The sequence below is a fragment of the Papio anubis genome, chromosome 20, assembly GCF_008728515.1.
Source record: "Papio anubis isolate 15944 chromosome 20, Panubis1.0, whole genome shotgun sequence".
In the NCBI taxonomy this organism is placed as follows: domain Eukaryota; kingdom Metazoa; phylum Chordata; class Mammalia; order Primates; family Cercopithecidae; genus Papio; species Papio anubis.
The window spans coordinates 43,391,450-43,408,682 of record NC_044995.1 but is presented as its reverse complement, the minus strand read 5'-3'; the positions used below and the strand labels follow the sequence as shown (position 1 = coordinate 43,408,682).

Below are 17,233 nucleotides of genomic sequence, written 5' to 3'. Positions count from 1 at the left end.
GTGGCAGGCGCCTATAATCCCAGCTACTTGAGCGGCTGAGGCAGGAGAATCGCTGGAACCCGGGAAGCGGAGGTTGCAGTGAGCTGAGATCGCGCCACTGCACTCCAGCCTTGGGGGACAGAGTGAGACTCCGCCTCAAAACAACAAAAGAACCAAAGCTGAGTTTGAGAAGAGAGAGGGTGTGGTGGGAGTTGGGCTCCAGCACAGTGTCCCAGGCAACAAGCAAGGAGGAGTTTGAGGGCAGGAGGCGTGCTGGGGAACATTCTTTCCTACTGGCTTGGGTTGCACAGTGAAAATGAAGCCCCGCCCCACCCCCTCCCAGCCTCCCTGGGAGACAAAGCCCCGCCCCCGTCTGGCTCCCTGGGAGATGAGGCCCCACCCTCTCTGCCTTCCTGGAGGTGAGGCCCCTCCCTTTTTATACTCCTTGGGAGATGAGTCCCCACCGCTTGCCTTCCTGAGACATGAAGCCCCTCCCCTCTGAGGTGAGTAGGCAGTCACCTGCTGATGAGGGGGAGGTGATGGGGGTCTGAGGAGTAGAGAGAAGGTGTCAGAGTCCCACCCAGGAAAGCAGCTGGGATCATAAGTACCCGCCTGGGTGGGGTTCATGAATGGCCAGTCAGGGAGCTTATGTGTGTTCTGCTCATTTAGTACAAGCGAGAGGGGGCCTCGTGTACCCAGCTCGAGTGTAGGTATGGGCCGGGCGCGGTGGCTCACGCCTGTAATCCCAGCACTTTGGGAGGCCGAGGCGGGCGGATCACGAGGTCAGGAGATCGAGACCATCCTGGCTAACACAGTGAAACCCCATCTCTACTAAAAATACAAAAAAATTAGACGGGCGTGGTGGCGGGTTCCTGTAGTCCCAGCTACTCGGGAGGTTGGGGCAGGAGAATGGCGTGAACCCAGGAAGTGGAGCTTGCAGTGAGTCCAGATCGTGCCACTGCACTCCAGCCTGGGCGACAGAGCAAGTCTCCGTCTCAAAAAAAAAAAAAAAAAGTGTAGGTATGATGGGGTGGGGGGCACTAGGGAGCCATAGAAGGTTATGGAGCAGGGAAGGCCATGCCAGTTAGAAATTCCTAGGACTAGGGGCTACAGCAGCTGGTCAAGCCCCGGCCTCCTCCTCTCCCTCCCGCTGTAGGATCCTTTACACCACATACTACGAGTCCCTCGGCAACAGGGGCCCTTTCTTCGGCTACTACTTCTGCAACGGGCTTCTGATGTTGCTGCAGCTGCTGCACGTGTTCTGGTCTTGCCTCATTCTGCGCATGCTCTGTAGCTTCATAAAGAAGGGTCAGGTATGGCTGGATCTCCCCGGGGGCCCCAGCCCCAAGCTCCTCCTACCTCCTTGCTCCCAGCTCCATCCCTCTCTCTGTTCCCCAGATGGAGAAGGACATTCGTAGTGATGTGGAAGAATCAGACTCCAGTGAGGAGGAGGAGGCGGGAGCCCAGGAACCTCTGCAGCTAAAGAACGGGGCAGCTCGAGGGCCGAGGCCAGCCCCCACTGATGGCCTTCGGAGCCGGGTGGCCGGGCGTCTAACTAGGCACACAACAGCCACATAGCCAGGCAGGGCTGGCCGTAAAGGGCTGCCCCCAACGCCTTGGATATTTCTGGGGTGACTGGACTGGCGGCCCTGGGCCACCTTTCCGGAGACAGGGAGGGCCCCACCCGGGGTGGGCCGGGAGGGTTGATGATCTGTCTCCAGCCCCTTCCTTCCTTCGCCCTTCTTCCCTCTGGGCAAATGGACAGAGTCGAGAGCCAGCAGCTGGACGTTGTGGCTGGCCAGACACACCTCCAGGCTGTAGCCTGGGGACTAGGGGGAGCCCCAGCCTGAAAAGGGTCCGATTAAAATATAAACAGAGCCAAATTTTCTGCCTGAGAACTTGGGTCCCTATCAAAGCTCCTTCTTCATCCCCAGAGACTCCTGAGGGAGCCAGGCCTCTGTACTTACATACCCCACTGACGGGAGACTCACTGCCACCCAAGGATGCAGGGCCACAGGGGCCCCAGATAGGAACAGAGCCCAGAGACCACCCCCTCCCCATGCTGTTCCCAGATGAGCCCCTGACTCGCCAGCCAGTGACTCTTAAACAAGCCCCTCCCTCCACCCTTAGGGTACCCTTGGTCAGTCCCTCAAAGACTTACAGACTAGCTCTGAAAGGTCACGTCCTTTGCCCAAGCTCACATGGAGGTCGTGGACCAGGCCTGTCTCCGAAGTCCTTAAGTCCAGTAGATTTCCCATCTTCGTGGTCCCTGGAGCCTCCCTTGGGATAGTGGGGGAGTGGGGTAAAATCCCACAGACTTCCCAAGGGTTAGCCTGGGGGAGGTCACTGTCTCTTCAAGAGCTCCAAAAATAAAGAAACGGAGGCCAGGCCTGGTGGCTCACACCTGGAATCCCGTCACTTGGGAGCCTGAGGCAGGCAGATCACTTGAGGTCAGGAGTTCAAGACCAGCCTGGGCAACATGGTAAAACCCCATCTCTACTAAAAATACAAAAACTAGCTGGGCAGGGTGATGCACACCTGTAATCGCAATTACCTGGGAGGCTGAGGCAGGAGAATGGCTTGAACCCGGGAGGTAGAGGTTGCAGTGAGCCTAGATCGCGCCACTGCACTCCAACCTGGTCAACAGGGTGACACTCCATCTCAAAACAAAACAAAAGCTGGGTGCGGTGACTCACACCTGTAATCCCAGCACTTTGGGAGGCCGAGGCGGGTGGATCACGAGGTCAGGAGATCGAGACCATCCTAACACAGTAAAACCCCATCTCTACTAAAATACAAAAAATTAGCTGGGCGTGGTGGCAGGCGCCTGTAGTCCCAGCTACTCAGGAGGCCGAGGCAGGAGAATGGCGTGAACCCAGGAGGTGGACCTTGCAGTGAGCCGAGATCTCTGCGCAACGGCACTCCAGCCTGGGCGACAGAGCGAAACTCCGTCTCAAAACAAGCAAACAAAAACAAAAAAAGAAAATGGACAACCAAGTATTGGGGAGAATGTGGGGGGTCAATAGTCTCACATACATTATCAGGGGAGTATAAATCGTTACCAACACTGGAAAACCATTCAGTCCTGTGTACAATAGATCTTTTATAAAGCTCAAAAACAACCCAAATGAAATAATGTATAGGCATGAATACCTAGCTAGTAGAACTATAATAAAATATAAACACAAAGTTCAAATTAGTAAATTACCTTTGATCTGGGAAGGTAAGGGAATGGGATTCAGAGAGATATCAATTACTCTCACTGTTCTAGTTTTTGAAGTGAAGTAAAGTTTTTTTTGTTTGTTTTTTGAGACGGAGTCTCTCTCTGTCACCGAGGCTGGAATGCATTGGTGCCATCTCGGCTCGCTCGCTGCAACCTCCGCTTCCCGAGTTCAAGTGATTCTCCTGCCTCAGCCTCCCGAGTAGCTGGGACTACAGGTGCATGCCACCACGCCCAGCTAGAGAGGTGGTTCTGTCATATTGGTCAGGCTGGTCTCGAACTCCTGACCTCAGGTGATCCACCTGCCTCGGCCTCCCAAAGTGCTGGGATTACAGGCATGAGAGAGGTGAAGTTTTTGAAGTGAAGTGACACACTCATTATTAAATACAATTTTTAAAGGGATATGACAAGCCACAAAATGAAAGAAAATATTTGCATAAGATATATATCTGAAGAGGTTCTAGAATCCAGGATATACATATATATATGTCTTACAACTCAACAACAACAAAAATCCTAATTTGAAAAATGGGTGGCCGGGCATGGTAGCTCATGCCTGTAATCCTAGCACTCTGGAGGCCAAGGCAGGCAGGTCACCTGAGGTCAGGAGTCAGAGACCAGCCTGGCCACCATGGCGAAACCCCATCTCTATTAAAAATACAAAAAGTAGCCAGCGTGGTAGGGGGCGCCTGTAATCCCAGCTACTCGGGAGGCTGAGGTGGGAGAATCACTTGAACCTGGTAGATGGAGGTTGCAGTAAGTCAAGATCATGCCACTGCACTCCAGCCTGGGCAGCAGAGCCAGACTCCATCTCAAAAAAAAAATGGGCAAAGAGACCAGGTGTGGTGGCTCACCCCTGTAATCCCAGCACTTTGGGGGCTTCGGCAAGAGGATCAATTGAGTGCAGGAATTCAAGACCAGCCTGGGAAACATAGCAAGACTCCTGTCTCCACAAGAAAAGAAAAAAACAAACAGACAAAGGACTTGAATAGAAATTTCTTGGCTGAGTGTGGTGGCTCACACTTATAATCCCAGCACTTTGGGAGGCCGAGGCGGGTGGATCACAACGTCAGGAGTTCGAGGCCAACATGGTGAAACCCCATCTCTACTAAAAATACAAAAACTAGCCCGGCATAGTGGCATGTGCCTGTAGCCCCAGCTACTCGGGAGGCTCAGGCAGAAGAATCGCTTGAACCCGGGAGGCAGAGGTTGCAGTGAGCCAAGATCGCGCCACTGCACTTCAGCCTGGGCAACAAGAACAAGACTCCGTCGAAAAAAGAAAAAGAAAAAAAATTCCCAAAAAAAAATGGCCAACAAGCACATGAAAAGATATTCAACATCATTAGTTGTTAGGAAAATGCAAATCAAAACCACTTTACATCCACAAGAGTGGGTATAATAAAAGAAGTGTTGACCAGCTGCGGTGGCTCGTGCCTGTAATCCCAGCACTTTGGGAGGCCGAGGTGGGTGGATCATGAGGTCAGGAGATCGAGACCATCCTGGCCAACATGATAAAACCCCATCTCTACTAAAACTACAAAAATTAGCTGGGTGTGGTGGCGCATCCCTGTAATCCCAGCTACTCAGGAGGCTGAGGCATGAGAATCACTCCAACCCAGGAGACGAAGGTGGCAGTGAGCCGAGATCGCGCCACTGCACTCCAGCCTGGCAACAGAGCAAGACTCTGTCTCAAAAAAAAAAAAAAAAAAGATAAATAGCAAAAATATTACATGTCAATCCTTGTGGAGTGTAGCTTAAGCAAACCTTTGACGGAAATTTGTAGCCTTATAGGCTTATATTAGAAAAGAGAAAAAAAAAAAAAAAGCAGCCAGGCACGGTGGCTCACGCCTGTAATCACAGCACTTTGGGAAGCCAAGGGGGTGGATCATGAGGTCAGGAGTTTGAGACCAGCCTGGCCATCATGGTAAAATGCCGTCTCTACTAAAGATACCAAAAAAAAAAAATTAGCCAGCAGTGGTGGCGGGCGCCTGTAATCCCAGCTACTCAGGAGGCTGAGGCAGGAGAATTGCTCGAACCCGGGAGGCGGAGGTTGCAGTAAGGCGAGATCATGCCATTGCACTCCAGCCTGAGCAATAGGGCGAGACTCTATGTCAAGAAAGAAAAGAAAAGAAAGGAAGGAGAAAAAGCTCAAAAATAATTAGTTAAGCATTTAAGAAAGTTTTAAAGAACAGTAAAATAAGCTCAGCAGAAGAAAAAACACAGGATAAGTGTGAAAATTAGAAAGGATCATCAAACCTAAAAGTTAGTTATTTGAATGACTAATAGACAAATATCTGGCAAGATTAATAAAGAAAAGTAAAAGAAGTCACAGAAAAAAAAAAAAAAGACAGGCCAGGTGTGGTGGCTCATACCTGTAATCCCAGTACTTTTGGAGACCAAGACAGAGGATCACTTGAGCCCAGGAGTTCAAGATCAGCCTGGCAACAAGGCAAGACCCCCATCCCTACACAAAATTTGAAAATTAGGCATGGTGGTATGTGCCTGTAGTCCCAGCTACTCAGGAGGTCAAGGCAGGAGGATCACTTGAACCAGGAGTTCAAGGCTGCAGTGAGCCGTGATCTTGCCACTGCACTCCAACCTGAGCAATAGTGGAAGGCCCCAACACTAAAAACAAAAATAAAGCATCATACATGTCAAATGTTACATTTAGGCCAGGCGCGGTGGCTCAAGCCTGTAATCCCAGCACTTTGGGAGGCCAAGACGGGCGGATCACGAGGTCAGGAGATCGAGACCATCCTGGCTAACACAGTGAAACCCCGTCTCTACTAAAAAAAAATACAAAAAAATAGCCGGGCGAGGTGGCGGGCGCCTGTAGTCCCAGCTACTCGGGAGGCTGAGGCAGGAGAATGGCGCAAACCCGGGAGGCGGAGCTTGCAGTGAGCTGAGATCTGGCCACTGCACTCCAGCCTGGGCGACAGCGCGAGACTCCCTCTCAAAAAAAAAAAAAAAAAACAAATGTTACATTGAATGTTATATTTGTTGAGCACATAACCCTTAAGGTAAGAAAAAAGACAATAGCTGCTATGGCCACCCTTATTCAGAATTATTCTGGGAGTTCTAGATAACACAATAAAACAAACAAAATAAAAGATATAAATATTAGAACGAGAATAAAACTGTCCATTATTTGTCTATGACATATCTATATAAAAAGCCCAGGACGTCGAAGGCTCCACCACCCATCCCTCCAACAAGGACACCAATTTAACAACTACACACAAAAAAGCCCTTTTCCACGAACCAAAAATCCCAGCCGGGCGCAGTGGCTCACGCCTGTAGTTCCAGCTACTCAGGAGGCTGAGGCAGAAGAATTACTTGGAACCTGGGAGGCAGAGGTTGCAGTGAGCTGAGATTGCGCCACTGCACTCCAGCCTGGGCGACAGAGCGAGATTCTGTCTCCAAAAAAATAAAATAAACCAAAAGTCAGTTGAGCACTCCCAGTACCCAGTTTTAACTTTATATCGCTGAAAGACGCGCTGAAGAGGTAGAAAAAACAGTCCTGAATCTCTAACGCCACCTCTCCTCCACCCCCGAGAGCATGGTATGGAGAGTGCTTCTGTGTGTTGGGGAGAGGGAGGGTGCAGCAATTGTGAGGCATGGAAGTCAGCGCTGCCCTGTTAGAGCAGAAAGAAAAACCCGACCAAACTCAGTCTGATGCCCACCCATAGAGGGTGTGGGCGGCAAGCCGCCCAGGTGCCAAGGCAAGAGACTGAGGGCACAAGTTGTTCCAGTATAACAAAAAATATATATAAAATAAAAATAGTTACACTAAAAATAGAATATAGATATTACATATAAATATTATTAATCATTAGTTTGTAGCATTACTCTTTTGTTTTTGTTTTTTTTTGAGACGAAGTCTCGTTCAGTTGCCCAGGCTGGAGCGCAGTGGTGTGATCTCGGCTCACTGCAAGCTCCACCTCCTGGGTTCACGCCATTCTCCTGCCTCAGCCTCCCGAGTAGCTGGGACTACAGGTGCGCGCCACCATGCCCGGCTAATTTTTTTTGTATTTTAGTAGAGACGGGGTTTCACCATGTTATCCAGGATAGTCTCAATCTCCTGACCTCATGATCTGCCCGTCTCGGCCTCCCAAAAAGTGCTGGGATTACAGGTGTGAGCCACTGTGCCCAGCCATTACTCTTTATTTCAATATTTTAATAGTCTTTGTTCTACAATTATAACCTAGGAAAAACCAGGCCATACAGAGATAGCAGCTGAAGGGACACAGTAAGAAGTGAGACAAGAGTGTGAACCCTCTGTTACTCCCAGACAGGGCCACTAGAGGGCTCCATGGTCTAGCGGTAACGCCAGTGCCTGGGAAGGCACCCGTTACTTAGCAGACCTTGGTCTGGGGTAGCGTCAGTGCCTGGGGAAGGCACTCGTTACTTAGCAGACCAGGAAAGGGAGTCTCCCTTTCCCTGGGGGAGTTAGAGAAGACTCTGCTCCACCACCTCTTATGGAAGGCCTGACAATAGTCAAGCCCCCCTGCAACCATCCAGAGGCCTAAACGTCTCCCTGTGATGCTGTGCTTCAGTGGTCACACTCCTAGTCTGCTTTCATGTTCCATCCTGTACACCTGGCTCTGCCTTCTAGATAAACTGCAGTAGCAGAATTAGTGAAAGTATTAAGCCGTTGATGTCTCCAAGATATACATATAAGAAATAATGACATAAGCTGTCCCTTCTCTCTCTCCACCTCAGCTACCAAACAGGGAAGGGCCCCCTGTCCAGTGGACACGTGGCTCACATGACCTCACTGGAGATGGCTCACACTCCTTACCCTGCCCCCTTGCCTTGTATCCAATAAATAACAGCGCAGCCTGGCATTCGGGGCCACTACCAGTCTCTGCGTCTTGGTGGTAGTGGTCCCCCTGGCCTGGCTGTCTTTTCTTCTATCTCTGTGCCTTGTGTCTTTATTTCTACACACTCTCGTCTCCACACACGAGGAGAAAAACCCACAGGCCCTGTAGGGCTGGTACCTACAGAGGGGGCATTTAAACCAGCCCTAACAAGAGGGAAATCATGGATCCCAGTGGAATTTGAGTTCCTGCAAACTTTGCCACCCACCGTGGGCTAAAGGGCTCTGGGTCTCTAAGTAAACTTGAAAGGCAGTCTAGGCTACCATCACTGCAACTCCTAGGCAAGTCCTAGTGAGGTAGAAGATAGGATTTGACTTCAGAGGTAGGGCTCAGACACCAGACCAGATTGAGGACTAGCTAAAACAGGTGAAGAAAAAGGGAGGGGGAAGCAGCTTTCAATAAGATATACCCACCAGTGTGCCATGTCAATTTCACATTACCATGCTGACATCCAGGAATTACTGCCTCTTTTTTTTTTTGAGATTTGTGTCTCACTCTGTCGCCCAGGCTGGAGGTAGTGTATCTTGGCTCACTGTGCATCCCTCCCTGGTTCACGCTTTATTCTCCTCTGCCTCAGCCTCCTGAGAGTAGCTGACTACAGGCTCTTACCATGCCCCGCTAGTTTTTGTATTTTTAGTAGAGACGGGTTTCACTGTACAGCTTGGTGATGGTCTTGATTCTCCTGACCTCAAGGATCTCACCTATCTCAGCTTCCCAAAGCTTGGGATTATAGGCTTGAGCCACTGCTACCAGCTCCTGCTTCTCTTTCCCATGGCAGCCCCAATGGATTAGTACCCTGCCTCTAAAAATTTCTACATAAACCGCCTCTTTAATCCGGGTATACGATTAAAAGTGGGGTATGTCAGGCACAGTGGCTCACTTCGTAATCCTGATTACTTTCTCGGGTACATACAGGTGGATCGCTTGGAGCCCCAGGGGTTCGAGATCAGCTCGGCCAACATGGCAGTCCCCATCTCTGTTGTAACAGCCAGTGGCTCAGCTGGCCTCACGCTGGTGCCTGCCTGTCCCAGCTACTTGGGAGGTGCTGAGGCAGGAGATCATTGAACCTTAGGAGGCGGAGGCCGCGAGCCGAGACTAAGGCCACTGCACTCCATTCTGCAACACATGAAAACTCAGTCCTGTTCTGTACAGCTAAATGGGCCACCTCTTTATGGAAAATAGAAAATGCAAACATTGCACCAAGAGGCACCAAAAACTTTACTAACACATAAAATATTAATGAAAATTGAAATTAACCCCTCAGGAGGAAATAGATAAAAAGTGGGCTATGCCTGTGATCCCAACACTTTGGGAGGCTGGGAGGCAGACAGACTACTCTTGAACCCGGAGTTTGAGACCCATCTGGGCAATATGGCAAACCTGGTTCCCTACAAAAAAAATTCTTTTAATTAGCTTAGATATAGTGGTGCATGCCTGTAGTGCAATCTTACTCACTTCACAGGCTGAGGGCTGGAGGGGATTGCTTGAACTCCAGGAGGTCAAGGCTACAGGAGCTGTGATGGTGCCACTGCACTCCAGCCTGGGTGACAGAGGGAGACCCCTGCTGAAAGCAGTGCCAAAATGAGAGGAAGAGGAGGAAGGGAGGGGAAGAGGAAGGAAGAAATAAACTACATTCTAAAGTTGACAAAACCCAGAGGGATTTTCTCCAATCAAGTTTTTGTTTGTTTGTGTTTTTGAGATGGAATCACCTGTCGCTCCAGGGCTGGAGTGTGGTTATCTCGCTCACTGCAAACTCCGCTTCTCCCTGTCTACGCCATTCTCCTGGCCTCAGCTCCCAAGCAGGGCTGGAATGACAGGCGCCCACCACCACACCTGGTTAATTTTTGTATTTTTAGTAGAGATGGGGTTCTCACCATTAGCTCAGAATGGTCTCCATCTCCTGACCTCGTGGACTAGATTCACTCGGGCCTCCCAAAGTGCTGGGATTACAGGCATGAGCCACGCGCCTTGGCCCCAACTGCTCTGCCCGTCCCAACAGCTATTTCTCATCCAATTCAGGCTGATACCAAGAAGAGAGAAAGGCGAAAAAAAAAAAAAAGAGGGAAAAGGGGAGAATATCCAATTTCTTTTATTTTTAATTTTTTTTTGTTTTTAGAGACAGGGTTTCGCTCTGTTGCCCAGGCTGGAGTGCAGTGGTGCGATCACAGATCAATGCAGCCTCCAACACCCGGCTAGCTCAGCAATCCCTCCCAGCCTAGCCCCTTCCTAGTAGCTAGGGACGCATGCATGACACAACCACACCCAGCTAATTTTTTTATTTTGGGTAGAGATGAGGCCTTGTTCTGTTGTCCAGGATGATCTCACTCTCCCAGCCTGAAACCATCCTCCCACCTCGGCCTCCTGCCAGGGATTTCATTTTGTGTGAGTCACCAAAATGAGTACAGGGCTTCCTTTTGGGGTCATGAAAATATTCTGGCAATAGATAGATATGGTTGCACTGCACTGTGAATGTACTGAATTCCACTGAACCGTTCACTTCACAATGGTTAATTTTATGTTATGTTAATTTAACTTTGATAAAAACAGATGTGGCCGGGCACCATGGCTCATGCCTGTAATCCCAGCACTTTGAGAGGCTGAGACCAGTGGATCACCTGAGGTCAGGAGTTCGAGACCAGCCTAGCCAACATAGTGAAACCCCATCTCTACTCTAAAGATACAAAAAATTAGCTGGGCTTGGTGGCGCGTGCCTGTAATCCCAGCTACTTGGGAGGCTAAGGCAGGAGAATCACTCAAATCCAGGAGGCAGAGGTTGCAGCGAGCCGAGATCATAGCAGCACTGCACTCCAGCCTGGGTAACAAGCGAGACTCTGTCTCGAAAACAAAAAACAAGAAACAAAAACAGTTCCAGAGATGGGTGGTGGTGATGAGTCTACAACAATGTAAAAGTACTGAATACTTCTCAAGTCCATTTTAAAATTGTTAAAGTGGTTAATTTTATGTTATTTTTAGGTACAATACTTACATATTTTTTGTTTTACTTATGTATTTATATGTATATTTAACAGAAAAAAAAAATGCTGAAGCTTACTCGATCAGAAACAGAGAAAGGGTCGAAGCCAAAGTAAAATGCATGAAGACCCAGGCGAACTGTCAGATAAGCACGTGGTCAATGAGCCTGGAGTTAAGTTAGAGGCTGATTGGGTGTCGGGCATGGGGAGCGAGCGCCACCTAGTGGCAACTTGCCGTCTGCCGCTGTGTTCTTTCTGGAACTTGGGAAAACAAGCATTAGTAGGAACTCCCCCTGCTATTATTCCCTTCTTTTTTTTCTTTTCCCGAGACAGAGTCTCACTCTGTCTCCCAAGCTGGAGTGCAATGGCCGATCTCGGCTCACTGCAACACCCGCTTCCCGGGTTCAAGCCCTCCTCCTGTCTCAGCCTCCCAAGAAACTGGGATTACAGGCACACGCCACCACGCCTGGCTAATTTTTGTATTTTTAGTAGAGACGGGGTTTCACCATGTTGGTCAGGCTGGTCTCGAGCTCCTGTGATCAAGTGATCCTATGGCCTCGGCCTCCCAAAGTGCTGGGATTACAGACGTCAGCCACCACGCCCAGCCTGTTATTTCCTCTTAGTACTGACATCATCCCCCTGTTTACCAATCTTTGTCGCAGACCAGGTGACATCTCTGAGAAAATAGAAATCAGCGGGAGAGGGCTGGGCGCGGTGGCTCAAGCCTGTAATCCCAGCACTTTGGGAGGCCGAGACGGGCGGATCACGAGTTCAGGAGATCGAGACCATCCTGGCTAACACGGTGAAACCCCGTCTCTACTAAAATACAAAAAAAATTAGCCGGGCGAGGTGGCGGGCGCCTGTACTCCCAGCTACTCGGGAGGCTGAGGCAGGAGAATGGCGTGAACCCGGGAGGCGGAGCTTGCAGTGAGCTGAGATCCGGCCACTGCACTCCAGCCTGGGCAACAGAGCCAGACTCCGTCTCAAAAAAAAAAAAAAAAGAAATCAGCGGGAGAGACCTTCTAGAGCCACCGCCCTCCATCAACCTGCAGACCTGCATCGGGACCCAGACGCAGTGGCTCTTCCTCTTGCCCTGTGAGAATCAATTTGCCCTGGATACAGCAAAACCAGTCCCCCTTCTCCACCAACTCCTCCACGCCTTCCTTGGCCTAGGCAAGCACCTACCCCAACAATGCTCCCCCTACCCCTGGAGCATTTCTATCAGCACACAAATAAGTTGATGCATTTTCCCTCCTTTGTTTTTATCATTAAGGTGAAAATCGCACGGCATAACTTTTTTTTTTTTTTTTTTTTTTTTTTTGAGACAGAGTCTCGCTCCATTGCCCAGGCTGGAGTGCAGTGGCATGATCTCAGCTCACTGCAACCTCCGCCTCCTGGGTTCAAGCAATTCTCCTGCCTCAGCCTCCCGAGTAGCTGGGATTACAGGTGCACACCATGTCGCCCACCTACTTTTTGTATTTTTAGTAGAGATAAGATTTCACCATGTTGGCCAGGCTGTTCTTGAACTCCTGACCTCAAGTGATCCACCCGCCTCTGCCCCCCAAAGTGCTGGGAATACAGGCGTGAGCTACCACACCCGGCCCACTTCATTTTTTTTTTTTATGGCTGAATAATATTCCATTGTATGGACAGAGCACATTTTGTTGATGTCTTCACGCACTGACGGACAAGCGATTTGTTTCCACCTTTTGGTGGCTGTCAATCATGGTGTGACACACTTTAGGGCACGACCCCCAAAATACGCCAGTCTGGCCTACAAACCAGTTAAGTCAAAGGCATTTGCAAAACAACACATGCAAAACGATCACTCTGATCCGCAGGCTCTTTTTTTGTTTTTTGTTTTCTGAGACAAAGTATGGCTCTGTCACCCAGGCTGGAGTGCAATGGCATGTTATCTAGAAGGCGGAGCCAGGTGTACAGGATGGGACATGAAAACGGACTAGGAGCGTGACCGCTGAAGCACAGCATCGCAGGGAGACGGTTAGGCCTCCGGATGGCTGCGAGAGCGGGGGCGCTTGACAGATGTCAGGCCTTCCATAACCTCTGCCTCCCAGGTTCAAGCCATTCTCCTGCCTCAGCCTCCTGAGTAGCTGGGATTGCAGGCATGAGCTACCATGCCCAGCTGATTTTGTATTTTTAATAGAGACAGGGTTCCTTCATGTTGGTCAGGCTGCTCTCGAACTCCCAGCCACAGGTGATCTGCCCACCTTGGCCTCCCAAAGTGCTGGGATTACAGGCATGAGCCACTGTGCCCGGCGTTTTCTTGTTTGTTTGTTTTGAGACTCTTGCTCTGTCACCCAGGCTGGAGTGCAATGGTATGATCTGGGCTCCCTGTAACCTCTGCCTCCCAGGTTCAAGTGATTCTCCTGTCTCAGCCTCCCGAGTAGCTGGGATTATAGGCGTGTGCCACCATGTCCGGCTGATTTTTGTATTTTTAGTAGAGACAAGTTTTCACCCTATTGGCCAGGTGGGTCTCGAACTCCTGACCTCAGGTGATCCGCCCGCCTCGGCCTCCCAAAGTGCTGGGGTTACAAGCGTAAGGCCCTGCGCCCAGCCCACGCCCTTTCTTAAAACCAAGACCTGAAATTTCCCAAGTGAAAGATGTTCTCCCTACACATCCTATCAAGGATGGGAACTTGGCACTGAATTAGGAATAGCCTTTGATAAAATAACTTATCTTTTCAAGCCTCTCACATAATTTTGTTGCCTCTTCACAACTTACTATTCTTTGCTCAATTCAATACATAAGTAACTGATTCTAAATGCTTCTTTGGGTCTTCATTCCCTTTTTGAATTTTTTAAAATTTTTATTTACTTATTTATTTTCAGACAGTCTCTCTCTCCGTCACCCAGGCCGGAACACAGAGGCGCGATCTCAGCTCACTGCAACCTCTGCCTCTCGGGTTCAAGCAATTCTCCTGCCTCAGCCTCCCGAGTAGCTGGGACTACAGGCGCCCACCACCACGCCTGGCCAATTTTTGTATTTTTAGTAGAGACAGGGTTTCGCCATGTTGGCCCGGCTGGTCTCGAACTCCTGACCTCAAGTGATCCACCTGCCTCAGCTTCCCAAAGTGCTGGGATGACAGGTGTGAACCACCATGCCTGGCCCCTTCTTTTTTTCTTTGAGAGAGAGAAAGAAAGATAGGGTATTTGTCTGTCACCCAGGCTGGAGAGCAGTGACTAGATCTCAACTTACCACAACCTCCACTGCCTGCCTCAGCCTCCTGAGTTGCTGGGACTACAGGCACATGCCACCATACTCTGCTAATTTTTGTATTTTTGGTAGAGACACGGTCTTGCTATGTTGCCTAGGCTAGTCTTGAACTCCTGGCCTCAAGGGATCCTCCTGCCTTGACCTCTCAAATTCATTTTCTTCTGAGGGCTCCTATTCCATGCAAAACTTCTGTTAAGTAAATCTGTATCCTTCTCCTGTTAACCTGTTTTGTTTTTGTTTTATTTTCTGAGATGGAGTCTCACTCTGTCACCCAGGCTGGAACACAGTGGCACAATCTCAGCTCACTGCAACCTCCGCCTCCCGGGTTCAAGCGATTCTTCTGCCTCAGCCTCCCAAGTAGCTGGGATTACAGGCACCAGCCACCATACCCAGCTAATTTTCTGTATTTTTAGTAGAGATGAGGTTTCACCATGTTGGCCAGACTGGTCTCGAATTTCTGACCTCGTGATTCGCCTGCCTCGGCCTCCCCAAGTGCTGGGATTACAGGCGTGAGCCACCGCGCCCTGCCTGTTAAGCAATTTTATGTCAACTTAATAATTCTCAAGCCTAGAGGGATCCTAGGAGAACAGAGGTGAAATTTTGCGGCCCATTCTGCTGCTATGAACTTTCATCTACAAGCTTTTTCTTTTCTTTTTTTTCCGCGAGATGGTATCTGGCTCTGTCGCCCAGGTTGGAGTGCAGTGGCAAGATCAGGGCTCACTGCAGCCTCAATCTCCTGGCCTCAAGCAGTCCTCCTAGTTCAGCCTCCTGAGTAGCTGGGACTACACGCAGGCACCACCACACCCAAATAATTTTTGTATTTCTTGTAGAGATAGGGTCTCACTATGTTGCCCAGGCTGATCTCAAATTTCTGGGCTTAAGTCATCCACCCAGCTTGGCCTCTCAAAGCTCTGGGATTACAGGCGTGAGCCATCACGCCCAGCCCTCCCTTTTTCCTTTTTTTTTTTCTTTAAGGTACAGCAGAGTCTCACTCTGTTGCCCTGACTGGAGTACAGTGGTGCAATAATAGCTCACTCCAACCTTGACCTCTGGCTGGAGTGGGACTCAAGCAATCCTCCCATCTCGGCCTCCCAATTAGTTAGGATTAAACATGTGAGCCAGCATGCCCAGCTTCCATCTCTTTTCCTTTCTTTTTTTTTTTAAGACAGTGTATTGCTGTTGCCCAGGTTGGAGTGCAGTGGTGCGATCTCTGCTCACTGCAACCTTCACCTCCTGGGTTCAAGCGATTCTCCTGCCTCAGCCACCCGTGTAGCTGGGATTACAGGTACCCACCACCACATCCGGCTAAATTTTGCATTTTTAGTAGAGACTGGGTTTCACCATGTTGGCCAGGCTGGTCTTGAACTCCTAATCTCAAGGGATCTGCCCGCCTCGGCCTCCCAAAGTGTTGGGATTACAGGCGTGAGCCACCGCACCCGACCTTCCATCTCTTTTCAGAACATCAAGGGTTTGGCTGCATTCACTCCTCTCCAGCCCACAGACGCCCAACTGAGACAATGTATCATTCCAGCCCAAACCCTAGGGACCCGTGCCTTCTCGGCTTCTGCCACAAGGGGACCTCGCAGGCCGCTCCACTGTTGCAGGTCCCAATCTGGACCCCTAGGGGTCTCCCATCCAAAGCCTTGTCCCATCATCCTCCCTCTCGCGGTTAGCACCATCTTTCAAGGCTCTACTCTGACAGTTGTGAGGCATCCGCGCCTCCTCCCACCTGCATCCAATGCGTCCGCCAATCCTGCAGCCCCCATCACCTTTTCCTTCAAAACAGACCCAGAATCCATTACTCCCACCTGCACTTGCCAGCTAGGTCCAGCCCCTTCCTGACTTCTGGGGATTAGTGCCGTTGTCCCCTCCCTGGTCTCCCTTCTCCCCACTGCAGCCAGAAACACCTTCCCTTTTTTTTTTTTTTTTTTTTTGAGACAGAGTTTTGCTCTTTTTGCCCAGGCTGGAGTGCGATGGTGAGATCTCGGCTCACTGCAACCTCCGCCTCCCGGGTTCCAACGGTTCTCCTGCCTCAGCCTTCCTAGTAACTGGGATTACAGGCACGCGCCACTACGCCTGGCTAATTTTTTGTATTTTTAGTAGACACGGGGTTTCACTATGTTGGTCAGGCTGGTCTTGAACTCCTGACCTCAGGTGATCCACCCGCCTCAGCTTCCCAAAGTGCTGGGATTACAGGCGTGAGCCACCACGCCCAGCTCTTTTGTTTTCTTTTGAGACGGAGTCTCGCTCTGTTGCCCTGGCTGGAGTACAATGGCATGATCTCGACTCACTGCAGCCTCTGCCTCCCAGGTTCAAGCAATTCTCCTGCCTCAGCCTCCCAAGCAGCTGGAATTACAGGCATGCACCACCATGCCTGGCTAATTTTGTGTTTTTAGTAGAGACAGGGTTTCACCATGTTGGCCAGGTTGGTCTCAACCTCTGAAAGTGCTGGGATTACAGGGGTGAACCACAATACCCGGCTTTTTTTTTTTTTTTTTTAGACAGGATCTTGCTGTCACCCAGGCTGGAGTGCATTGGCGGATCTCAGCTCACTGCAGCCTCTGCCTCCCTGGTTCAAGCGATTCTTCTGCCTCAGCCTCCTGAGTAGCTGGGATTACAGGCATGTGCTACCACATCCAGCTAATTTTTTTTTTTTTTTTTTTTTTTAAGTTTCGCTCTTGTTGCCCAGGCTAGAGTACAATGACGAGATCTCAGCTCACTGCAACCTCCACCTCCTGGGTTCAAGCGATTCTCCAGCATCAGTCTCTCAAGTAGCTGAGATTACAGGCACCTGCCACCACGCCCGGCTAATTTTTGTAGTTTTAGTAGAGATAGAGTTTCACCATGTTGGTCAGGCTAGTCTAGAACTCCTGACCTCAGGTGATCTGCCCACCTTAGCCTCCCAAAGTGCTGGGACTACGGGCATGAACCAGTTCGCCCAGCTGCT

At 50.1% G+C, this 17,233-nt stretch overlaps 1 protein-coding gene across 3 annotated transcripts in view; it reads left to right on the top strand.

The window, feature by feature from the left end:
• The window catches only part of CERS4 (ceramide synthase 4), a 50,619-nt gene extending 48,757 nt beyond the window's left edge, over nt 1-1,862 (top strand). For all 3 annotated transcript variants that reach the window (XR_002520178.1, XM_009199884.3, XM_009199881.1), the window contains 2 exons: nt 1,136-1,292; nt 1,378-1,862. Coding sequence is in view for 2 of the 3 variants with exons in the window: in XM_009199884.3 (XP_009198148.1) it covers nt 1,136-1,292; nt 1,378-1,557 (337 nt within the window). In the remaining variant the exon portion in view is untranslated. The remainder of the gene's footprint in view (nt 1-1,135; nt 1,293-1,377) is intronic.
• Nucleotides 1,863-17,233: the final 15,371 nt, after the last annotated feature.